The sequence below is a fragment of the Dermochelys coriacea genome, chromosome 8 (assembly GCF_009764565.3).
Source record: "Dermochelys coriacea isolate rDerCor1 chromosome 8, rDerCor1.pri.v4, whole genome shotgun sequence".
Taxonomy (NCBI): domain Eukaryota; kingdom Metazoa; phylum Chordata; order Testudines; family Dermochelyidae; genus Dermochelys; species Dermochelys coriacea.
In genome coordinates, this window is record NC_050075.1 from 74,372,459 (window position 1) to 74,398,459 (window position 26,001).

General features: G+C 40.8%; 1 protein-coding gene across 1 annotated transcript; it reads left to right on the forward strand.

Annotated features, from left to right (window-relative positions):
• Nucleotides 1-1,042: 1,042 nt before the first annotated feature.
• GCLM (glutamate-cysteine ligase modifier subunit) lies at nucleotides 1,043-25,236 on the forward strand. The gene is made up of 7 exons (XM_038414042.2): nucleotides 1,043-1,176; nucleotides 7,300-7,365; nucleotides 9,328-9,412; nucleotides 12,547-12,603; nucleotides 15,802-16,004; nucleotides 18,289-18,403; nucleotides 21,331-25,236. Exons 1-7 carry the CDS (start codon nucleotides 1,051-1,053, stop codon nucleotides 21,498-21,500), a joined length of 822 nt encoding a protein of 273 aa, XP_038269970.1. The 5' UTR covers nucleotides 1,043-1,050; the 3' UTR covers nucleotides 21,501-25,236.
• The last annotated feature ends 765 nt before the right edge of the window (nucleotides 25,237-26,001 follow it).

Below are 26,001 nucleotides of genomic sequence, written 5' to 3' on the forward strand. Positions count from 1 at the left end.
TTACAGTTTTATAGCACCTTTCGTTTACAAAGACTGCAGAATGCTTACAGCAGGTTGACCACTGTACCTCATTGTTAGGTTGGGCCATAGGGCTTGAGCCTGCAAGGTGCTGAACATTGGGAGTACTCTGCACCTTGCAGGACTACTGGGCTCTTAGGACTCCCAACTCTTGCTCCTGCTCACTTTGAAGTCTAGAGTAAAACTCCCAATGACTTCATTGGGAGCTAATCTGATCCCTGCCTACAGGGATCTTTTCATCCACTGCTAAATTGCAGACACCTCTGGAGTGAAATGCAGTTACTGGATATTTTATTTTTATCTAACCATGTTTATGGCGTAACATGGTCTCCCTGTTTTTTACCCATCCACAGAGATGTTTATCCAGACACATGACGATTAAACAAATACATTAGTTTGCAGTAGCAATCGCTTAGCACGCGCGGCTGGGAAGGCACCGGGGCGCGAGCGCTCAGCCCCCCGACACTGACTGTAGCCACAGGGCGCGGCCCACGCAGCTAGACCGCGGCGCAAGAGCCCAGATGAGGGCAAAAGCTTCATGGCGCGGATGCGCATGCTCGGACGTTTCGGACATGCGCACTAACCGCAAAGGCCCACCAGCGGCGGGCTCGTTCTGCCTCTCGCCTGCTCTCCTGGTGCCAGCCCGGCCGCGCCTGAGCAGCTCCCCCCCAGCCTGTTCTCGCGCCTGGACTCCGCCTCCCGGCTCCAGTCCCGCAGCAGCTCGAACTCCCTCCCCTGCGGCTGTATCACCTGCTCCCCGCCTCGCTCCATTGTCCCAGCGTCATGTGACCAGCTGCGGTTACAAAGCACTTTTTCCCCTTAGTCATCGCCGCCCGGAGCCCAGACCACCGCCGGCAGCGGCAATCGCAGCCCGCTCCCGCCAGCGCGCACGCTCGCCGCCGGCTCCTTCCGCCGCCGCCGCCGGAGCCCCCAGGCGCCCCCTCCCTCACAAGCAGCCGCTGCCGGCTCCGAGTCCTCAGGAGCCGCGGGAACCTGCCGACCCCAGCGAAGGCGGGCGGAGTGCGGGCTCCCATGGGGACGGACAGCGGCAGAGCCAGGATTCTCCTGGACCACGCGGCCACCCTCAACCTGCAGACGGGCAACCTGCTCAACTGGGGCCGGCTGCGCAAGAAGTGCCCGTCCACCCCCAGCGAGGAGGTGAGGGGCTGCCCCCGGCCGGCCTAAAGACCGCTGGCCAGGCGCGGGCTGGGGCTCGGATCGGTTGGGTGGGGAAGTGTCTGTGAAATGCCCCCCTCGCCCGCACGGAGAGGAGGTGAGTGGGGTCTGAAGCCGCTGCCACCCCTCTCCGTTAGGGCTTGAGGTGGGTGGCAGTCACTGAGGCAGAGCTGCTGCGAGCAGTCACTTCTGGGGAAGCGGGGCGATGACTCGCCTCCTGCAGCGGGGGGTCAGGGCTCTAGCCTCGGATGGTTCAAGTCCCGGCTCTGCTTGATGCAGAGGCTGGAGGAGGGACTGGAACCTGCGTGTCCCCCATCCCAGGTGCTTAGGTTACAAGCTGGTAACAAAAAGAAAAGGAGTACTGGTGGCACCTTAGAGACTAACAAATTTATTAGAGCATAAGCTTTCGTGAGCTAATGTATCCGATGAAGTGAGCTGTAGCTCACGAAAGCTTATGCTCTAATAAATTTGTTAGTGAGCTACAGCTCACTTCATCGGATACATTAGCTCACGAAAGCTTATGCTCTAATACATTTGTTAGTCTCTAAGGTGCCACCAGTACTCCTTTTCTTTTTGCGAAAACAGACTAACACGGCTGCTACTCTGAAAGCTGGTAACAGACGTTTAGTGAAAATGTTCCAGAGGTTTTGAAACCTAAAACCGTTGCTGGAGAAAGGAATTGTTGCCCTCTGGACAGCTCGAATGTTTGGTAAAGTGGGGTAAATTCTGCTACCTTTCTCATACTAGTACCCTATACCTCCTCAGGAGCTAATTGTTGATTGAGGAAGGAGTACTTACCTGAGTAAACTAGAAGGATTTGGTTCCTCTTTACCAACCAAGGACCCAAGACTCTTGAATAAGTGGGTGAATCTCAGTGGACCCGTAACTGCCTGGGTTAGTTTTGAGTTTGGTCTATTGTGGATATTAAAGCTTATGGTACATAAATGCTGCAAATACTCACTGAGAGCATTGCACTGAGGCATCGTACAAGCCTCCCCCAGGAATTTGGCTTGGCAGGATTTACTACAGGGAGCTACAGAGAAAGGCAGGGAGTGTTGGTGCTGAAGGCTCAGTCTTGGAGGCCTTGGGCCTGCTATTGTGGAAATGTGCTGGTCTTTGGGGTCTGGCACACAAAAGGGGTCACTCCCAGGACACTGGTTTCAGGCTGGGAGACCAGACTCTGTGCTCCATGACAGTCCATCTACTATAAAAAATTTGCCACCACATTGTGTTCTGGTCTTGCTTGTGATGTGCCTCGTGATTGTGGTATGGAATCCTATTGCAGTTCTGGTCTTTACTGATACGGATCAAAGAGTACCCAGGTCTAATATCTGTTTCAAGGAAGAAAGTTGTTAACACCTTTCTAATAAGAGCCATAGTGAGACATAAGCTTTCATGAGCTACAGCTCACTTCATCGGATGCATCCGATGAAGTGAGCTGTAGCTCACGAAAGCTTATGCTCTAATAAATTTGTTAGTCGCTAAGGTGCCACAAGTACTCCTTTTCTTTTTGCGAATGCAGACTAACACGGCTGCTACTCTGAAACCTGTCATAGTGAGACATGGTTCTCTGGAAAAGTGCTAATGAATTTTAAAATATGCATAAAGGGGTTCAAGTAACAATAATAGAATTCGCATAGGGAGTACTTTTAATTTTATATTTTTGGCTATAAAGTAAATAGGGCCATTTGTGCCATGCACATTATAAGAAGATGCAATTGTGCACAGTATGATGATGGTGATAACTCTTAGGAAACTTTGTGTGTGTTAGTCTTGAGACTCCTCTTAATATTACAATCGTTGTCCTCTTTGAAGACTAGAAGCTTATGACAGTTGTTAAAATTTTGAACACACTTCAGACTGTTTTAAAGCTGTTGTATGCTATGTCTCTCCATGGCTATTACCTTTGGTAGTATGTATTTGGCACTAAACTAATCCCATTAGATTACTGTGGGAATGCCACCCTTTAGAGGTGGTGTTCATATTGCTATGGGTTTCAGATCTTATCCATGCTATGAAATGCATGAAAATTATCTCAGCATTATCACAAGAAATAGTAGCGGTAGCAGCTATCTAGCAATTTGAGAATTGTTCAGTAACTACAAGGATTGTGAATTTTAGAATAGTTATATGAAAGCAGCATTGGCAACTTAATTGATCTACAGTTTTATTTTTCATAACTATTAAGATGAGATACAACAAGTAGACTTATGGGTAAATGTTGAAAGGGTCCCTGGCTGGCACGGAATGTGGGTAATGAGATTATGAAACATTTGTTTTTAAAGTTACTGGCTCTAATTGAGTTGTTGCTGTATGACAGCTGTTCAGTGGCCTATATGAAGTGAGTCTGAGGTCTCAAACCAATTCCTAGTGGACAAGTTTCTGCATCACAGCTGGCATGCTTGTTGTCAGTCTCAGTAGAAAGCTCAAGAACTGAATGAGCATAGAGATCAAACTATCTTCTCATTTCAGAAGTGATCCCTCCAGAAAAGAAATTTAGCTATGGGAGAGGAAGTTTGTATAGCTTGGGAATCGACAACCTTTGGCACACGGCCTGCCAGGGTAAACTCCCTGGCTGGCCGGGCTGGTTTGTTTACCTGCTGTGTCTGCAGGTTCGGCTGATTGCAGCTCCCACTGGCTGCGGGTTGCTGCTCCAGGCCAATGGGGGCTGTGTGACGCGGCAGCCAGCACATCCCTCAGCCCGGGCCGCTTCCCGCAGCCCCCATAGGCCTGGAGCAGTGAACCGCAGCCAGTGGGAGCTGCAATCAGCCGAACCTGCGGACGCAGCAGGTAAACAGACTGGCCTGGCTTACCAGGAAGCTTCTCCTGGCGGGCCACATGCCAAAGGTTTCTGATCCCTGGTATAGCTGCTGGCCTGGTTGTGCCTAGTCTGTGGATAAATGGACTTCAGGCCTGTCAGTCTAGTCTGCCTTTCATGAGCCAACAAAATATTTAAAAAGCATGATAAGTATTAAGTGGGGAGTATACTAGTACTGCAAAAATGCACATGGTCTGAAACTCTGGAACTGAAATAAGAACACAGAATGATTGAGAATAAGGAACTAATATTGGTTGAAAGGGAAATACTCAAGAAATCACAGGTGAGTTTTAACATGCAAGCCCAGGTAATGCTGAACTGACACCAAAAAAGGGGACCCAGTTCATTGAAGTTGTAAACTAACATTGCTATTGAGTCAACTTAAGCCCAAGATTTATCTTTTATAAATAACATTTTACATAACCTGTGGTTAATATAAAGGTTACCAATAATTCTTGAGAGAGAGAAAATATTTTTACTTTTGTTTATAAGAATTAACTGTTCTAGGTGACTGAAATCCAAAAAATAAACAATCAACGTTAACTGTGGAAAATTAAGTTAAATTTTAACAATGCTACTTCAATGTTCTAACGTGCTTTTTGATTCAGATAAGAATTTGACCAAGATTTTTACAAAACGTGAGCCTCAAGTTATGAGCTGAGGAGCCCAACTTTAAAGAATCCACTTACAAAAGTGATAGCCAAAGTAAACAAACACGCTATATTACTTGAAGAAAATGTTTTTTCTTATTCCCAATTTTATTTGGTGGATGTGAGAAGATGAAAGAGTTGTTAACAAGCAATATATAATATACATCTTCAGCAGTACATTTTTTTCACCCTGAAGGAAATGGATCCTGGGTCACACCCCCTGAGTTGTGCCCGAACGGTCTCAATGCAGCCTCACCTCTTTTGTAATCACCTAGAGGCATTAATTTCCTGCCTTTTGAGACTTGTGTGCAGTCTACCTGGTGAAGAATTTTTATCCTTTCTTTACTATTTCAGATGGTTATAAAACAATCTTTAGACTCTAACATTCACAAATAATCTTCTCTTATAATAAACTTTTACATTTGTGGATAACCACTGATACGTTTGGGGCCTGTATCAGAATTATTATTTATGCAGGGTATTACCACAACACTGATTTAAACATAAATTCCTTTATTAAATCCAAAGGACAAATGGTATTTATACAATTGCTCTAAACATGCCTAAAATGCCAAAATAATAAGCAATTTACTACATGCAAACAGTAACAACACTTACAAGTATTTAATCAAATTACTTACAAACAGGCTAAGCCCAGGGGTTCTTAGACCCATATTGGTTGGCTTCAACTTGGTCTGGCAGGTATTAGCAATTAACCCTTTAAGAGTTTACTTTTTTATACCCTTCAACAAACAAGTGAAGTCATTGCCAATTATTGGACCTTCGCTAAGGTCAGATGAAGCAGTTTTTTATAATACATGAAACCAATTTATTGCACCTGGTACCCAGTCAACCATGTTTTATTTCTGTTACTTCAGCCCAAATCTTAAATAAGTTAACACACTATAAGTTTTAACACCACAACTCTTTCTTATGATGGCTTTCTATTTGGTCACACGCTTTAGGCCTATTGCTCATGCTAATATCCCAACTCAATTTAAAACCATCATTCATCCAAATCTAATGTGGGCCTGTTTTCTTACAGCCTGGCTACTCAAGCATGCAACTGTTGGTAAGATTGGGCCCTTTGTGTTCGAGTAAGTTGTCCTAGGAGACAGCAAGAAAATTGTTCATAGAATGTTAGTAAATGTATGAGTATCCATACAGATTTAAAAATAACCTAAAAAGAAAAATAGGGCAGTGGCTTATAAATCAGTTGTGTACTGTACATGTCCAAGTACTGTCTTTCCAGTTCTCCACAGACTAAGTGGCCCCATAGAACATTCTTGTTTAGTAATGTGTTTACTAAAGCAAAGCCTGCAGTATAAAATAATGTGTCGTAATAATATAATACAGGGGTGGGCAAACTTTTTGGCCTGAGGGCCACATTGGTTTCCGAAATTGTATGGAAGGCTGGTTAGGGGAGGCCCCCTATCCGACCTCTCCCCGCTTCTCCCCTTATGGACCCCCGGAACCTTTGCCCCATCTAATCCCCCCTCTTCTTCCTGACTGCCCCCTGGGACCCCAGCCCCATCCAACCACACCTTCTCTCTGACCATCCCCAGAATCCCTGCCCCTGACTGCCCCCCACTGCCCTATCCAACCCCCCTCTACTTCCTGACTGCTCCCCGGGACCCCCACCCCCATTCAACCCCCTTGTTTCCCCACCCTCTGACAGCCCCGTCACCTATTCATACCCCTGACAACCACCCCAAACTCCCCAGCCCTCTATCCAACCCCCCTCGCTCCGCCCCCTTACCACGCTGCCTGGAGCACCGGTGGCTGGCAGCGCTACAGCCACGCCACCCAGAACACCAGGACAGGCAGCCATGCCACCCGGCTGGAGCCAACCATGCCACCGCGCAGCACAGAGCCGGTGGTGCAGTGAGTTGAGGCTGCAGGGGAGGGGGATAGCCTCCTGGGCCAGAAGTTTAGGGGCTGGGTAGGAGGGTCCCGCGCGCCATAGTTTGCTCATCTCTGATATAATATGATCCGTGTAGTTGTATGATCACTATCCTAGTCAGTTTAATGCTGCATCTGTGATCTCAGGGAAAGTGTTACTGAAAGGTAGGATCCTAATTCTAGTCTCTTTGGTGACAGATGATCTGGGGGCACTGGCAGTATTAAAAAAAAAAATGCAGTTAGTAAATGCTAGAAGAGAGGAAAAAAATACTTCCTGTGAGGAAATGGACACCTAATGAATGGTTTATGACTGATCTTGAAGCTCTGATTCCAGCGTTGCAATATAGTGCTCTTCTAATGTCTGATTAAATTGTTACCTTATACAAGATTTTTATTGTCTTAGAGGAAGATACTTTCTTTGTTGAAAGACTGAGATTTCAGGAGTGCTCTTAGGTTAAGATTGTACTGACCTAAGAAGTTTTTGAAGTGCAGTACCCTCCACTACTGACCAACTCTTGGTAAAAGAGGAGTGAGAATAGGACATGTAAGCAGAACCAAACTAATTTGTACAAGCGACCAACAGAACTTTGAAGTAAAAATCTTTTCTATGCCTTTGTGGACAGCATCCTTGGTCCTTTTCTCTCCATCAGCTCCTCTAACTTCCATATAAACCTGTTTTGCCTGTGCAATTGAGTATAACTCTTAAATATGAATTAATAATGTAATGTTTTATAGCTACGCGACTGCATTCAAAAAACGCTGAATGAATGGAGCTCAAAGATCAGCCTCGATCTAAACCAGGTGAGGGATCTATCATTTCTTTGCAAGTAGAATTTAACTAATCAAATATTTTTCCTTTATCACAACTTGGTTCAGTACTTGTGAAATTAAATAGGTAACTGGAAAGATAAATATTGCTTTTGATAGTTTAATCTATGTTGTTCTACAGAAATAAGACTTAATCAGCATAAAGTCCTGGCTAACAAACAAGATTTGTCATTACATACTAGGGGCAAATCTCAGATAGTACAGCTCATCTTGAAAATTAATTGCAGCACATGCATATGCAAACATGTTGGAGTTTGAGTTATAGATCTATTTTGTAAGGTCATGCAGACTAAACAGTTGGGCCTGGCCACTGTTTGTAAGGGAGTTCTCTCTCAGTGAAATGTTAGAATAGTACAGGATGAGTTGCTGATGATTCAGAAGTGACACTTTTCGTTTGAGGTGCCAACTTTCAGATAATACATGAAACCAAGATCCTGACCACTTGACGATATTGAAGATCCTGTGGCTTTTTGTATGGTCACATTTCAATATTAGAGCCCACCTACTAAAATTTGGAAAAATAAAAAAGGTAAAATTATATTGCATGTTTTGTTTTGCTCCATGAATCATGTTAGGATACACTTTTATTTAAAAAAAAAAATTCCCTGCAGTTTTTTAACAAAGATTACTCTGAGTTTCGGATAGAACTAGAGATAAAATCTCTTTTCTCACTAATGATACTGTCTTGCACCTTCCTGCATTTCCTGGTGCACACACTTCTAGTTTTCTCTTCCTCCTGCCCCTTCTCGAGTAGATGTGGAGCAATGAATTGAATTGAAAAGAAATATTTATGATTGATTATATTTTTGTCATTTTTCATAACTGAAGGCGTCAGTCTCATCAGAGGCTAGGGCATGAAACTGTCTAGTTCATCAAAGCTTGCGAAGAGTTCCTTTCTCTCTCAAAATAGCTGTCATTTCCCATTGCTCTCAATGAGAGTAGAGCCAAGCTGTACTTGTGTTAGTGGCCTGTACTGTCAAGAGGCAGTGAAACTCTGTTCCATTGAGAATGATGAGAGAGAGATGGCTTTCTCAAAATGGCCATCAACTGAGAGCAGCTTTGGTGTCCGTCCCATTTAGAACAATGGGAAATGGCAGCCATTTTGAAAGAGAGCAGGTTGTCAAATTCTCAAAAAGAACATTATTCATTCTGTGCTGAAGGAGAAACTTTCAGTTATGAAGCATAACTGGAGAGGGAAAAAATGAATCCCCCTATTCCTTTCTTCAAATGTAGTTGATATATTGGGTTTCACTAAGTTTTTTGGAACCTCAAAAGTACCTCTGTATTTGAGGGCAGAGATAAACCTGGTCATGTAACTCTGGCTTGGTCTACATTTAAGTTAAGTCGACCCAGCAATGGCAACCTAACCCCCAGAGCAGATGTGGCTGTGCTGATGGAAGAATTTTTCTGTCAACTTAGCTACCACCACTCAGAGAGATGGATTACCTACAGCAATGGAAAAAAGTAGTGATTCTTAATCTGTTTACCAATGTGGGCTGCATCCAATACTACCTGTATGGCCCTGAGGATGTCGCATGAGCTGCCACTGTGTGCTGATTGGGCCGCAAGTGGCCCATGGACTACATACAGGTTGAAAATCACTGGAAAAAAACCAGTCAGTTGCTACAGAAAACATCTACATCAAGGTGCTACAACAGAACAGCTGCAGTGCTGCTGAAGTGCCTGTACTGTAGATGTGGCCTTTCTCTTATTTGTTACCCGCTCCTTCTCTGCTCTGGCGTTGGAGTAGGCTGGGGCCCTCTAAAGGAAGTAACCTAGTACTTCCACACTTTATAGTGTGTTATGTTTTTTTTTTTTTTTTTTTTTTTTGATCCTGGTATAAGGCTTTTGTTGTAACAGTTTAATGCATTCTTCAGAGGATTATTAACTCTTAATATTGACAAACTGCTCCTAAATGTTATGTATTTACTGCAGGAAATGCCAGATGTCCTGGAATGTATTGTAGATCAAGCAATGGAAAAGATAAATCCTGAAGAAAGGGAAGAATTGAAAGTGTCAGGTAAGGAATGAAAAAATGTACTCTTGCTTTGCAGAATATACTTTACATTGAGTGTACTTAAAAGAACTAAATAGCTTTGCTCTGGCTAGCAGGCTTATTTACTTGGGTTTGATAGCAGGATTTGTTCAGTGGGAGCAGGGCTTGTGACTTAAGTTTCCTCATTAATATTAATTAAATAGGGAAGGGTGTTTTTGGAATGAAAAGAGGAGAGTGGAAATAAGAGAGGAGAAAAAATCTGCAAAAGGACATACTGAGTAACCTGATAAGACAGCATGTGCCCTACTGCTCAAACATGATGGAGAGTACGTCTGCACAGGATAAAAAAACCAATGGGTGGCCCAGGTCCGTTGACTTGGGCTTGTGGAGCTTAGGTTCTGGGTGTGAAAAATTGCTGTGTAGAGGTTCAGGCTCGGACTGGAGCCCAAGCTCTGGGGCTCTGAGAGGATGGAGGATCCCAAAGCTTGAGCTCCTGCCCAACATCTGCACAGCAATATTTAGCCCCCCGAACTCAAGCCCTGTGAGTGACCCAGGCCAGCTGCAGCCATGCTCCAAGGCTTTTTATCCCCATATAGATATACAGTGAGATTCAAAATACTAGAGTTCCATTCCCATCTTTTTGACTCACTTTGGTCAAATAATTTGATTTCTCTGTCTCAGGCCAGGCCATGTCTACTTGGGCAAACTGTATTGACTTGACAAAATTGGTTTAGAAATGCATTTAGCTAAATGGGTGCAACTTCCTGTCAAACTCACTGAGGCTGGTGAGATATGCATTCATGTAACTAAATTGATATAGGGTATGTGGGATAGCGCTTCTCCAGCAATCCTTAGCTGCTGGAACAGTCTTTGGGTCTGTTGCAGCAAGGGGCTAATGTACATGTAGCTTGAGCAGCAGTTGAACTAAATCCTTAGGCCTGGTCTGTACTAGGAAGTTGGGTTGGTATAACTGTGTTGCTCAGGGGTGTGAAAAATTCACACCTATGAATGATACAGTGCTAGGTCGATGGGAGAATTCTACCTCTTGGGGAGTACCTACTCTGATGGGAAACCTCCATCTTTCCCCACCCAGGTGGTGTAGGTAACCTCTTCACTGAGGAGCTGAAGAGGTTTATATGTAGACATACTCTTAGTTTTTAACGAAACTGAGGCTTGGTCTACCCTACAGAGTTAGGGCGACATAAGGCAGCTTATGTTTACCTAATTATGTCAGTGTCTATGCTAGAATGCTGCTTCTGCTGTAACAAGTGACCTGCTACACTGACATAATAACTTCACCTCCGCAAGAGGTGTAGCGCTTATGTGGATGTAGTTAGGATGATGCAGTGTCCCTGTAGAGGCTGCCTCACTCACATTGCTGTCATTTTTGTCAGTTTCATGGCTGCTTTTGTTCTATTCTGCAAGGGGGAGAGGCTCACAGCTGGAGCCCTGAAATTGACAATAATGTTAATTTCACTTCTCCTAGGCTCCCTGTTGTGAAATTGAGCCTGGTACCAGGCTCACAACTGCCCCTCCCCCAGCTATTAGCCCAGTGCCAGACTCACAGCTGGATCCGGACCTCAGACTAGCAGCTTGAACTGTGAGCCCAGCCTGGTTGATCAATTTCAAAGCAGGAGGCCTGTCAGCAGGGAAATTGACATTCTTGTTAATTTCAGGGCTCCAGCTCTGAGCTCCTGCTGCTTTGATCTAAGGCAGCCATGAAATTGGCAATAATGTAAATTTCACTTGTGGCAGGCACCATGCTGTGAAATTGCGCCTCTGACAGGGTCACAGCGCTGGCTGTCACCTCAAGGTAGGTGGGGTGCTCCAGCTATGAACCCCACACTCAGCTGTCGGTGTTCTGCAGTGCCCCACTTCAGTCAGTGCAGGTGCTCCTGGTAAGGATGCACACCGCCGGCAGACGGTGGGTAGCGTGGACACCAACCTAATAAGCCGAACTAATTTTTGTAGTATTGACAAGCCCTAAGCTAAATCGGAGTAAGGCACTCTTAGACCAGTTTGAGAGCCCACACCAGTGAGTTGCATTGACTTATTTAAATCAGTTTCTAAATGGATTCAGTTAAATTGGTGCTCAAACTGTATAAGTTAGTTCTTAAGGAAGCTTTGAGACTTCCCTACATTGCACTGGGGATGAAGTGGCTTCTGGCATCTCTGAGGATTGTTGGGGAGTATAAGGGTGGCATAAAGACTTCTGTACCTAGCTTCACTAGACCCAAGGTTCTGTCTTTTTTTTTTTTTTTTTTTTTAAAGAAATACAAAGTGTAAGAGTGTACATAACATTTATATTGATAACCTCACGGGAAGTCCAAGGATAATTCTTCAGATAGTTATAGAAAGAACCCATGTGCTGTTGTAACAAGCAGAATATCCATAAATGTTACCCTTCGGTGCCTGATAAGCCAGATGACAGCAGTACAAACTTTCATATCTGTATTTAGGATAAATCGGAATTTGTCTGCTGTTCACTGAAAAGACCTGTGTTAACATGTCTAGATACTCTATACAGCTTTTAATTACTCCACCTTCCCCAAGCAGATTTTAAATGCTTTTTTGCAAACCTTTGCCTCCTTTTTCCTTTAACATCAGGGTTGTCCAAAAAAATGACGAATAAATCCTGTAATTAATGAATAACACTGGAGGCACAATTCTATTATAATCTATCCAGTGGAATATATGAATTTGAGGGGGGAAGGTCAAACTATAGAGAGATGTTAAATTTTGAGCCTCAGTAAGTTGGGGAGGGAGGTCTGTTGGCTCTATGAGGTTAACTGTTTTAAAAACAAACTTGTCATTATCATTGTTGCTTAAAATACCAAAACACTTACATCTCTGTTTCACCTGTACAAGAGACTACCCTTATTAGGTAACCTCCTGTCTTAAGAGACTTCTGAAGATATCTCCAAAACATACTAACTATAGTTCTGTTTCACCTTTTAGAACACTACTTTTAAACATCTTTCAATTCCTTAAGAGGCTGGCATGTGTCCTAAGTACTCTTTATTAGTTCTTGCCAAAATGTAAGATTGATACAATGCTAGTACATAGCTGAAAATGTAACTGCTCTGTGCGTTTTACTGTATATTCTCTAACCGCTGGAGCTGGTTTTAGTTATTAACTCGCATTTCTTTGGTGTGCAGCAAAACTGTTCATCGCAGGATCAAACTCTTCTTCAATCAGAGATGCAGTTGATATGGGTAAGTGCAAAACTGAAATTGTGTACAACGCTTTCTACTTTGATTGTTACAAATTGAAGAATTTTTGTAATACTTGGGTTTTAGGTTGTCTTCCTCTGTGCTGAAGAGGGGAATTTTACATTTGCCTTGATTTATTCTTCAATTTCTCTAGCAGTTGTAATACTCTTAAAAGTAAAATGGCCACAATTACTAAATTAAGGATTAATTTATATGTTGGTTCAGTTCATATTAATGGACTAAATATAATATAGATTCTTGGATCCCGAAACTTCAACTGGATCGGTGTGCACAGCCCCTTGTCCTGGTAGGCACAAGAACCCACCTCTGTGGATCTAACTGTAGGAGTAAAGTCTTCCTTTACCAAATTAATTAAAAAAAACAAAACTGTTTGACATAAGGTGTGTAATTGGTCTGTTATCTGATGCTGAGGTGATTGTTGAAACAGTAAATGTTTTCCAATTTTAATTTGTTCTCTACCTACTTCTGAACACTATAAAAATTGCAATTTTGATGTCTCATATTCTATATGATGCTTGTTTCAGCAGTGTAACATTAATGATGCAACAGCAAATTTAAAATATTTATTTTATTAAAAGCTAATGTAATGCTAATAAAAGGTGTTATATTGATAGCATCTGTCTGAAGTTTTGTTTGTCCAAAGAGGAGCTAAGCATGTACCACAAATTCTTGAAGTAAGCAAGAACACTGACCTTTTTACCACCTTGAAAGTTCATTGGGTTTGAAGGATTCCTGAGGGTCAGAAAATGTCTAGTTCTCTTGTCTTTTGATGTTTAAAATGTATTTGACAAATGTGTGTGAAAATCCTGGAATCCCTTGTAAAAGCATTAAAGGGGTTGGAGATCAGGTATAGATGAAAATTACAAATCAGAAATGGATTGAGTAAAGAACAGATATTCTAATTCCATTATAGTATTCTTTTCAGTTGCCCCCTTCCAGTCACTTATGTAAATGAGATTTCAAAGTCTCTTTCAGTTTTAATATAGGGTTTTTTTTATATTTCGACTATTGACAGATTCTGCTCTGCTAATGTACAAAGCAAACTAGAATAATGTACATAATGAATCTAATTCAAATTATACCTTTCCTGTTGGACCATGTCCTCTTCCAAATCTATCTTAATTTGGGCAAGTCAGCAGAGGGTGGAAAGATGTCACTTTGAGGGTACATCTACACTGAGTTAAGGGTGTGATTCCCAACTCATGTAGACATGCTTGTGGTAGCTCTCTTCGAGCTAGCATAGTAAAAATAGTAGTGTAACTGCAAAGCATGGGCAGCAGTGAGGATTGTCACCAAGCTATATGTGACGAGTACATACCCCGCGGTTCAAGCAGGTTTGTACTTGGCATGGCTAGCCACGCCGCTGCCCATGCTACTACACTATTATTTTTAGCATGTGTTCGATGGGAGCTAGCGTAAGTATGTCTACATGAGCTGAGAATCACACTCATAGCTCATAGTGTAGATGTATGCTGATAGCATGCCAGATGACCATGAGTTTGTTAGCAACAAAAGGAAAATGAGATTTACCTTTGTGCCTCATTTTACTATGTATATGCTTCAATTCACTATGTAATTTATAAGGCTTTCAGATATGCACTTAACAGATAATTCAGGGAGATGTGTGGGTGGCCTGCCAGTTTACATTGATTTAATTTCATTCATGTTTATCCCAGAAGCCTCTCATAACTTGGATAACCTTTACAAAGTTCTCCGATGTGTTTGATGTCCGAAACTTTGCCACAATCATGTTAAGTCCAGATCCATTCTGTTCAGTATTGGTTTTCAATTAACTCCTGAGTCACAGTGGCATGTGAATAGCCCTTCTCAGTGTTTCTTCATGGTCCTTTACCAGTGCTTGGGCAACTGTGGAGGGGGAGGGTAATAGACTAGAACAAGAGGTCAAAAGTGCAACCATTAATGAGGATGATATAAATCAGCCAATCTTGATGTAAAATCAAACATGTTAATATTGAAAAAGGAATAGAGAGCTACAGACTCTGTTCAAGAAGTTGTTTTTCACCACAAGATTGTATCTGAAATTCAGTTTTCAGCTCCGTATTTGATTCTTAACTGAATTTCTGTATCTAGCTACTGTCCTTGGGTACAAAGATTCTTTGAAAGAAGAAAAGGAGTACTTGTGGCACCTTAGAGACTAACAAATTTATTAGAGCATAAGCTTTCGTGAGCTACAGCTCACTTCATCGGATGCATTTGGTGGAAAAAACAGAGGAGAGATTTATATACACACACAGAGAACATGAAACAATGGGTTTATCATACACACTGTAAGGAGAGGTTTCAGAGTAGCAGCCGTGTTAGTCTGTATTCGCAAAAAGAAAAGGAGTACTTGTGGCACCTTAGAGACTAACAAATTTATTAGAGCATGAGCTGTAGCTCACGAAAGCTTATGCTCTAATAAATTTGTTAGTCTCTAAGGTGCCACAAGTACTCCTTTTCTTTTTACTGTAAGGAGAGTGATCACTTAAGATAAGCCATCACCAGCAGCGGGGGGAGGGGGGGAAGGAGGAAAACCTTTCATGGTGACAAGCAAGGTAGGCTAATTCCAGCAGTTAACAAGAATATCAGAGGAACCGTGGGGGGTGGGGTGGAGGGGAGAAAAACCATGGGGAAATAGTTTCTTTGTGTAATGACTCATCCATTCCCAGTCTCTATTCAAGCCTAAGTTAATTGTATCCAGTTTGCAAATTAATTCCAATTCAGCAGTCTCTCGTTGGAGTCTGTTTTTGAAGCTTTTTTGTTGAAGGATAGCCACTCTTAGATCTGTGATCGAGTGACCAGAGAGATTGAAGTGTTCTCCAACTGGTTTTTGAATGTTATAATTCTTGACGTCTGATTTGTGTCCATTCATTCTTTTACGTAGAGACTGTCCAGTTTGGCCAATGTACATGAGAGAGGGGCATTGCTGGCACATGATGGCATATATCACATTGGTAGATGTGCAGGTGAAGGAGCCTCTGATAGTGTGGCTGATGTGATTAGGCCCTATGATGGTATCCCCTGAATAGATATGTGGACAGACTCTCAAATGGTGATTCAGAAATGAAAGTGGCGTAAAGCTGAGTATATGCTCATGTTTTTGAAAGAGATCTTGTCATGCTTACTGTTTTTTATCCTCTTATCTCAGCGTGAGTTTTTTCTTTTCTTTTTTTTCCACAGCATGTTCTGCTCTTGGGGTTGCCCAATTAGATTCTGTGATCATTGCTCCACCTCCTATTGAAGATGGAATTAATCTTTCTTTGGAGTATTTACAGCCTTACTGGGGAGAACTTGAGAACTTAGTTCAACACAAAAAGATTGTTGCCATAGGTACCTCTGATCTAGATAAAACACTGTTAGAGCAACTCTACTTATGGTCACAGGTAAGGACAGACTATTCAACCATAGTAACTCTGAGGCATGGTTTTTACTATTGTTTTCTTGGTATGCCACATATCCAGTTAAACAATAGAAAAATATTACTTTAATTTTAAAATTAAAATATTGATTACACTAATCTGTTTGTCAAAGATATATTGGAAAGCAAAGGATTTGAGTTTTGAAGATTCTTGTAATTGATTACAAATTATAAGTATAAATAGTGCTATTTTTTTTAATTAAAACTCTTCAATTTTAATCCAATTTTTAAAGAAGAAATCACCTTACTCCTGAGGGAATTCTGCACCAAAAAAAATTCTGCACCCAATATTTTAAAATTCTGCATATTTTATTGGTCAATAAATAAATGTGGAGGATCCAGCATGACAGTAGGGATCAGGGAGGTGGGAGATCACACTGCAGCAGTCTCTCTACCCTTCCACTCCTCCTCTCCTCTTCCCCCGAACATGGACTCAGCGGTGAGGCTGCACCCGACCCTAACACAGCACATGAGCCAGACCTGCCCCGGAAACACCCCAGGGCCCTGCCCCTCCATGCCACACGCACCCCCAAGATAGCATCGTCTGAGTGCAGGGGTGGGGCTCAAGGAGGCTCCGGGTGCAGGGGGGGGTTCTGGATGAATTGGGGGTGGGGTGCAGTGGGAGGTGATTTGGGGGGGCCACTGGATGCGGGGGTGAGACTCAGTGTGGTGGGGGTTCAGGTACTGGGGGCTCAGTGGTGTGGAAGGGTGAGGCTTGGCAGAAGAGTCTGGGTATAGGGTGGTCTGGATGCATGGGGGTTGGGCAGACGGGGGAGCAGCTCCCTGTACAGTGACCCCTAACCCTGTGGCCGAGGAGTGATGGGGACAGGAAGCGGGGTAGGGTGGGTGGAGCATCCTGCAGCCGGGGGAGGTTTCTGGGAGTTGGTCTGACTCAGCCTTGCAGGGAAAGAGGAAGGTCCTGTCCTGCCCAGCCCAGCAGAGACTGGCAGCTGAGCCGCTAGCACGGTAGGAGCCACTGGACAGGGTGTCCCAGCTGCTTCCCCTTTCTCTCCCCCCCCCCCCCCCGCAGTGATTTACCTTCATTGCTAGCTGCTCTAGGAACCTGAAATGATGCCCCTGTGCTGCTAGGGAGGGGCATGTGACCACTCTTGCAGCTTCCCTTTGCTTTCTTGTCAGCAGGCATTTTTGTGTGGGGTAGTAAAGAAATCTGCAGGGAACGTGAATTCTGCATGTGTGCAGTGACACAGATTTCCCCCAGGAATATTTCCTGAATCTTTTTACATTTTTTTAACCTCTGTTTAGATACAATTCCTTTCCTTTCAGGAAGATATCATTAGAGTACCAAGCTTATCTGTAAAGGCTAGGCAGATTGTGTCCCCTCCTGCACACGGATCAAACAGTGGGAACTGTTCTTTGTGCAATGTAACTGACCTTCTCGCAGAGACTGAATGTGTCGCTTCCATAACATTCAAATCATGCAAGTCTCTATTTATCTGTGCCATCTGCTTGTTATTGAGCTGATTACATTCTAATCATACTACTATTAGTGTATGTTAACAGTTTGTTTGTTCAGAATCCTCCAAGCTCTGTAAAAGTGATATAAATTAATAATTATGGATCCTTATGGCTCCTGATAAGTCTTGATTTGTACTGTTTTTGCTGTTTTACTTAAGTAAAGTGTGGGGGGGGAAATCTTACTCTGGCCAGTGATGTTCTGACATCATGAATGTGTGTACTCTTTATTTGTGAGAGCCTAATCCAAAGTCATTGAATTCAATGGAGAAAAATCCCTTTTACTTCAGTGGGTTTTGGATTAGGCCACTAATTGGATGGGTAGATAGCTGCAAATTTATATCCACAGGAAGAATGAAAATGAATTATATATTGCATTATTTGTAGTCTAGTGTTTTTCTTTTAAAACTAGCATCCTGTTTTACTGGAAACAAAGGGTTGCTGATATTAATGACCACAATAGACAAGAAACCAAACATTATTCATTATGCATAGCCTACTGAAGTGAGACCCTGTCATCATTCTGGACCTTATGTTGCAAGGAGATGAGTTCAATCACTACAGCCAATAGGACTTGTGTGCTCGACAGCATCTTGCAGGATCAGGCTTGGGCTTTGTTCACAGTTTTTGGTGTTTAAAACAAGTTTCAAGTCAAAATGCTCAAAATAACGATACAGAGCAGATTTTATTCAACAGTAAAGGATGCTTAAACGTGTCTAAAGTAGAAGTAACATATTAATGTGACTTTCCATCTGAAGGATCTCTCTCTCTTTCAGGTGAAACCAAATAGTAACCAGGTAAATTTAGCTTCCTGTTGTGTAATGCCACCTGACCTCACAGCATTTGCAAAACAATTTGACATCCAGCTGTTGACTCATAACGATCCAAAAGGTAAGGCTGTAGTTGAACTTGCTTGACAAAATTAACAAAAACCTTCTGAATAAAGTAATTTTGAACATGACTGGGCAATATTAATTTGAGTGCAAACTTTTTTTTACCTTTAAAGCCCTGTGCATTGAATTCAGATGTATATCTCTATTTATTGATTTCAAGTTCTTATGTGCTTTCCTTATAAGAAAAAAAATAAAAGCAATCCTACAACAGGACTTCTGGGATATTGTAATAAGAAAACAATAAAGCAGTGGGAAGGGACGCCTTACCTAAAAGTATTGTGTACTGTACCATGTTTAAAATCTAGGGTTTATTAATTCCAGCAAAGCATGTAGTCTGTCAAGTGTCATTCTGTATCCTTCAGAACAATGAAAGACATGAAAGAGCTTCACACACAAGCTTGCAATGAAAAAGCTTTTATAGCAACAAATCCCTGGTTAATCTGAAATAGTATGTTTGAAGGTAGAGGATGAGCCCTGTTTAACCTGTAATGTCATTTAAAGTTTGACAGTGGTTTTTTAATATCTGTGACATGGTGACATAATTACTACATTATAGTAGAATCACAGTTTCTCTTCTGGGTTCCAATGTGTCCTGATGTGCCATCTCCTCAGAATGCTGTTATAAAATGAAAAGGAGTACTTGTGGCACCTTAGAGACTAACAAATTTATTAGAGCATAAGCTTTCGTGAGCTACAGCTCACTTCATCGGATGCATTTGCAAATGCATCCGATGAAGTGAGCTGTAGCTCACGAAAGCTTATGCTCTAATAAATTTGTTAGTCTCTAAGGTGCCACAAGTACTCCTTTTCTTTTTGCGAATACAGACTAACACGGCTGCTACTCTGAAACCTGTTATAAAATGATCTTCTTAAAATATTAAATTGGTTCTTCTTGAATCTGAACTAATCTGTTTCAGCCTATTAGCATCTTAAACAAATACATTGCTGGAACTGTAAACTAAAACAACTTGGACAAGATATTTTGTTTCATTTCCTCAATTTAACTAAAATGGCTGTAGGCAAAAGTGTAGTGGAGATCAATTTTTTTCTAGTAAGGTACTTTATTTGTGTGTTTAATCACCTGGTGAGTCTTGCTAAGAAAAATGTGTCCAATAGAATGAAACTTTAAGGTCTTATTAAATACGATCTAAATTACTATATACTGTACCTGGATGAAGCTTGATTTGGAAGTGAATGAGACTTTGTAGTGGAATTCAGAAACCTGCCTGGCCATTTACAACAGTCAGTACATTTTGAGCAATGGAAATGCCAGCATAAGATGCTATTCATTATTTAATTCTTACTATTTACTATTTAAAAATTCTGCTTCTGAATTTGATTGCTTAAGTAAACTGTAAAATCCAAATCTTCAGCTCTTTTTTGTTGCCTTGGAAGGGAACCTGTTTTTGCGAATAGCTTTGGCTTTCATGCAGGTGCAGGTCGGATATAATGCAGCGGTAGCAAGTTCAACATGTGGAGGATAGTGGAGAAAGGGTATAATTCCCACCACTATTTAAGGAATCTCCTATCTTCTTATTCAGAGACAGAGTTGAAAAATTATAGCTGCCTGGGCTACATTTGGTCTATGCTTTAGCTCCTGGGCATCCTCTGCTGCTGAAAGAAATGTGTTTTCATTTAAGCAAATTTGTGAATGGCAGGAACCAGTAAGGACAAATACAGATATATCTTGAATTTTTGGGCAAGAGGCCGCAAATTTATTAATTCCATAATAGGGTAAGTTCTTGAGGCAGTCTGGCCTAGGAACAGTGAAAATGGGTAATGCCATCAATGCTCTCTCTGTTACCTGCCTTCCCCTTGTCAATGCTCAAATTCCAAGCATCATAAGTACTAGGGCTTAGCAGCCTGCTTAAATCAAGGTCACCAAACCAGTATCTACCCTACTGAAAAAGAGTTAACATCCCTGCTGCCAGGAGCTAGCACCCAGAATTGTGATACTGTGAAATAAATGACACATTACTAACCAAGTAAAACTGTTTGTTGACAAATCAGCATGGGTATCACATAAGTCCTTAAAGAGCCTATGCCAACAACTGAATATGACATCAAAAGGCAGCAGGATGCCCGTGACACATTTCCAGGTCCACCAATCTTTTATCAGGGATGAAACCCATAGCTGGAAATTGCTGGCTGGAACCACAGTATCCTCTGAAACTCCAACTGCAACCTGCAGACCAAAACAAATTGAAAATTCATTAATACACACCAATAACTATCATGAGAGAGGAGGCAGGGTGGGGTTTGTGGGATTTGTTTCCTACCTTACAATCTTATGTTGGCTAATAAGGGCCATTGTGCCTTAATTATAGAATAATAGAAGGATTTACAGAGCAGGAGATAGACTTATAACTATTAAGGGCCCAGTCTGCAAGGTGTTGAGCACCCTTAACTGTGACTTCAGTGGGAACTGAGAATGCTCAGTACCTTGCTGGATTTGGTCAAACGTATTACATTTTTCTAAATATGAATCTAGACCTTTTAAACTAAAATCAATGTCAAACGAGAGATTGTCTTTTAACTCTCCCCTACAAAATATATAGCTACCTCTTGATCTTATTTTTGGTATCTTCAATTATTTGGTAGTTTCAATTATTAATGTCATTCCAATCAACACTTTGTGTAAAGCCAGTTCAGTTTATTACTTGGAACAGGAGAGAAGTATGTTCTGAAACTTTCTTATACTATAAATTCTTTAACTTTTGAGTTTGTGCCTCATGAAACTTCAGGTGTATGTGTGTATGTGTATCTATATCTATCTAGCAATGTGACCACATGAAGTATGCTGTTACATTGCTTATTGAGATAATTAACAAATTTTTAACACAAAGATCACCTCTTACTAATTACAATTAAAGGAATTTTTTCCTTTTTTTTGGTTAAAATGTAAATATCTGTTTCTAATTTTAGAACTTCTTTGTGAGGCAAGTTTCCAAGAAGCTCTTCAGGAAAGTATCCAGAACAGTCGAGCACATGAATGGACTCCCTTGTGGCTTCTCCGGTATTCAGTCATTGTTCAGACCAGAGGCATTATCAAATCCAAAGGCTATATCTTGCAAGCAAAAAGAAATGTCTCTTAATCCACTTTTATTTTGACAACAGCCTGCTGTCTTAGTGATTTGGAAACATACCACCTTTTTTGCATAAAAACTTTACACAGAAGTGAAAACAGTCACAAATTATAATGAAGACCAAAAGTGGTGACAGTAAGACCTGGGTTGTCCAGAGGCACAGTGCTCAGACAGCATTGTCAAATACTGCACATTTCTTTCCTAACATAGAGACCAGTTTAGTAATATATGAAATATTTTGTGTTCATTAAACTGTTTTCTAATTGAGATTATCTAAAGAAATTCAAAATATTTTTCTTTATGACTAATATAAAATTATCACTAAGTATATTTTGGCTGCCATCAAGGTAATATATAGAAATGTGTATATATTTTTGTTTTCAAGAAAGAAACTTAACATTCTGAATTTCTTCTGAAGTGCTTATTCCTACTAGTTAGTTAGCTATATAGGATTTGAGCAATTGAGTAATTTTTAAGTAGTTTTTTTTGTTTTTTATCCATAGGAAAATTCTCTAATTGGAATCTGATTAATTGGTATAGCAAGTAAGCTGCTTAATTCATGTGAATGAAAACCTGGTTTTCTTTTCATTATGGTACAAAAGGCCTTTGTGTTTAGAAATTTTTTTTTTAATTATATTAGCTCATCCTGTTTGTTTCTGTACCACATTGCTCTTACTGTGTTCAGCATGTGGACACGAGTGATGCCATATTCTATCTTACATTGGGAAATGTATTGTGTATTTAAACCAAGATCTGGAATTACATGGTCAAAACCAAATTAAACTGTAGCCAGAATGTGCCTGGTTTTGTCCTAATCTATGTACTAGATGGTCAACAGCCATAGATACTTTAAGAATGTGACTAAAATCAGAAGAGATGTTGATGGGATGTACATTATATAATCATGTACAAAGGATATAATGTCTGTTAATTTTGGGTTACCTGGGGAATTAACTGATGTTCAGGTGTCATCCAGAGAACAGAATATCAAACAAGCATTCAACCTGTGTTCTTGTTCCCTTGTGTTGCCAGCTTCACATGTGCAGTACTGTGGCTTCTGAACCTAAAGGAAACTGATGCTGGATCTAAGACAGGCTATTAGTTTCTTTTCTGACCTGAAACATATCCACAGACTGAACTTTGCATTTTAAAAATAGTCTGTCTACCGCAGAAAACGTTTTATTATCTAATGTGATTTAGATGGTATAGATCTCTTCACTGCAATTCCTATCTGTAGCTCACTGTAGTCCAGTGAAGTTAATGTGTTTTCTATTGATTTCAGTGGGAGCACGGTCAAGCCATAGTCTGGTAATTGTTAACTTAGTTTTATGTAGACTTTGAGCTTGTAGTTTAAAGGAATGAATTTACACCAATTTTTTTGTGTATTTTTGTCATAGAAAAATCACAATGTTTTCTGCACGGTCAGATAGCTGTATATAAACTTTTTAATCCATTCCACTGAGTTAGTCTTTGTTATTTTCAAAAACTTGATACACTGATAAATGTTGTTTGGTAGTAAACTTCTGAGTCCTTAAATATTTAGGTATGTGACTAAAATATCTAGGAAATACTCTAGACTTGATGAATATGGGGTGAGCAAGGAGGAGAATGGGCACTGATAATGCAGAGGCAAAATTTTAGAAACATTTTCTTTTGACAGAAGAAAATGAATTTTGGTCATGGAGGGTCATTTGTGTATTAAATTTTAAAAATGAACCTTATTTAAAACCTACGTGCCAAGTGTGCTCCTTACTGGTTAGTATAGATGTCTAGCATCTACTTGTGATCATTTTATTTCTCCTTTGCATCCAAAGCATACCACAGTCTGACTGTTGACAAGGATTCACATTTACTTGATATGTATATGTTTAAATCTGCAAGACCAAAAACATTAAAACAGACAATTGAGCTAAGAATAGTTAAATAGTGCACAGATTGCACTAGCAGTTTAGTTCGTAATTGGGAACCATATTAATAATTACCTTTTGTGGAGAGAGAGAAATAACTTTTTTTTCGAATTGGAATAAGCATGGTAATTCGTTAGCTTTACAAGCAGGATTACAACCAGGCAATGATTTGTCAAGTCATTACCTGATGAATGATTTCTGTACTTAACCAAAATAGCAATTAAAATTGGGGGAGAGACAATTGGGGGAATTCCTTTCCAGAGCAGGAATACAAAAGTTAAGATTTGAAGAAGTGAAAATTGGAATTACTGTATTATTACTAGTATATCCGTCTTTGAGATTTACATTTTTGTGTATGCTTTGTATGAATTCTAAATTTCACTATATTATTGCTTGCATTGATATCTCTGGGAGGCAAGCAGGAATGACTCTGCTTTTCCATCATTAAATGACATTATGTATGGTGAACATCAGATCACTCAAGATACGCCTCGATTTATTGACATAGTGGGGAGTAGGTGGTACTTAAAACATGTATGCCCTTCATCAATCTAAATGCTAGATCCCACTTACAAGTAACAGCAAGTCCCAAATTCTTCAAACTCAAGCCATCGCGTTAGTGCTATTTCCCCCCTAATCTCATTCATTTCTTCTTTTTGGGAGTTGGAGTTCCAGGGTTGTATCACTGCAACTGTCATTGGCCTACATGAACTGATTGTGAGAAGGAAGGAGGGGAAGGGGGAATCAAAGCATCCTTTAACTGTATGTAACTTATTTCTTGCAGAAAGTGTACTTTATGCAAGTTTAGATCTATTGATTATGTACTTAGTCCTGGGGGGTAGCCTCTTTAATTGTTTTAAAGGTTAAATTGTTGTTCTTGTGCTGTATTTTCCTCTAATTGTTTTCTCAAAAGCTTTTCAGTGTAATAAAATAAATGACTAGGATAAATGAAATACATAATTATGTACAATTTTCTTTTTAATGTTGAAACTAGACAGCTTGGTGTGAGCATGGTTTTATCCCTGTGATCAAATGATGACGAAGATAATTTTTATGTAGTCCCTGTATTGCACTTAGTAAAGATTCACTTTCATAAATTGAATGTTTGTTACTAAAATACAGATTATGTAAATCCTGACAAATATATTTGGAGAAATGCTGTTTTTTCAAATCTAACAAAGTACAAGACAACTTCCTTTGTAGCACATCAACATCTTTTTTTTTTTAAACTGACTAGGAATTGATTTTGAATGACACAGGCAGCACCTCCTCTATGAATCACCTCTCAGACCTACTGATCCCTAGGAGAAGTACATTAGGAATGAGACTTTGAACTTGTTCTTTCATCTGGTAGGGCACAATATTCCAGGCTACATTCCTGGAACGCTTTTCTTCTTTTCTTTTCGAGTTAGGACAGAATTTGGCTCAAAAAATCTATTTCTAGCCTCTCAAACGCTTAGAAACACTTGCTTATGATTTAAATTTTACTGGTCACTTAACTGTTCCCTTATTAGCTGCCTAATTTAACAAAGCTTAAAGTTTTTTCACTAATAGATTGTGAAAGGGAGAATCTTAATTAAGCCTTACTTCTGGAAAATACAACAAAAATGTGACTTACACATTTTGCCTAGTGACCTAAAATGACTAACTTTTTTTAATCCTGTATGGTTTTATTTAATCCTCCCTTGTTGGCTTTCTTTTGTTGGTAAAATGTTTAGCTAGAGCTGTAATGTATGAAGCAAATACAAAACAAAACATTTGTTTTAACAAAATATTTATAGTGCTGAATGCTCCCTAGTAATGGAATGTGTTAAAATAAAATGAGGTTTTTTTGAGTCTCTAGTGGTGGATTATTGGTTTCTAACCAAACCTTTCCCAAACAAGTTGTCATAAATAGTAGTCAGCATGCTAGAATACTAACTAGAGCAGTGGTTCTCAAACTTTTGTATTGGTGTCCCCTTTCACACAGCAAGCCTCTGAGTGCAATCCCCCCTTTATAAATTAAAAAAATGTTTTTATCTATTTAACACCATTATAAATGCTGGATGAAATGTGGGGTTTGGGGTAGAGGCTGACAGCTTGCAACCCCCTGAGGGGGCCCTGACCCCCAGCTTGAGAACCCCTGAAGTAAAGTATGAGCTTGAGAACTCATGGGACAAATTTTTTGCCACAAGCCGAACCCATACTTCCGAACTAGTAATTTGCTAGCTCTTCATGTCCTGTACACGTCTTCTGCGTGACTGCTACATCCTCCTGCAACTCCTATCTAGTCACTGCTAACCTCTTTTCTCCTTCCAACAGTGCTACCTGGTCTGCCAAATCGTTGGTGACACTGTAGACAAAGAGTATGGGTGTGTGAGCGCAGAATAGAACTCAGGTTACGAATGGGGTTATTTCTAGATTTGCTTTAATGGTAAAGGCAGGGGAATAACCAGCTCCCCAAGGGAGTCTATTGTGCCAGGCTTAGAGAAGTGGAGAAGATGCTGTAAGGTGCAGATTACTGTACCTAGGCTATGTGCACCATAAGGGGACATCTGCCCTAGATATGCAGAACCCCACTCAGCTGCCCCGGGTGTTCTAGTGCAGTGAAGAGACGCTAGCAA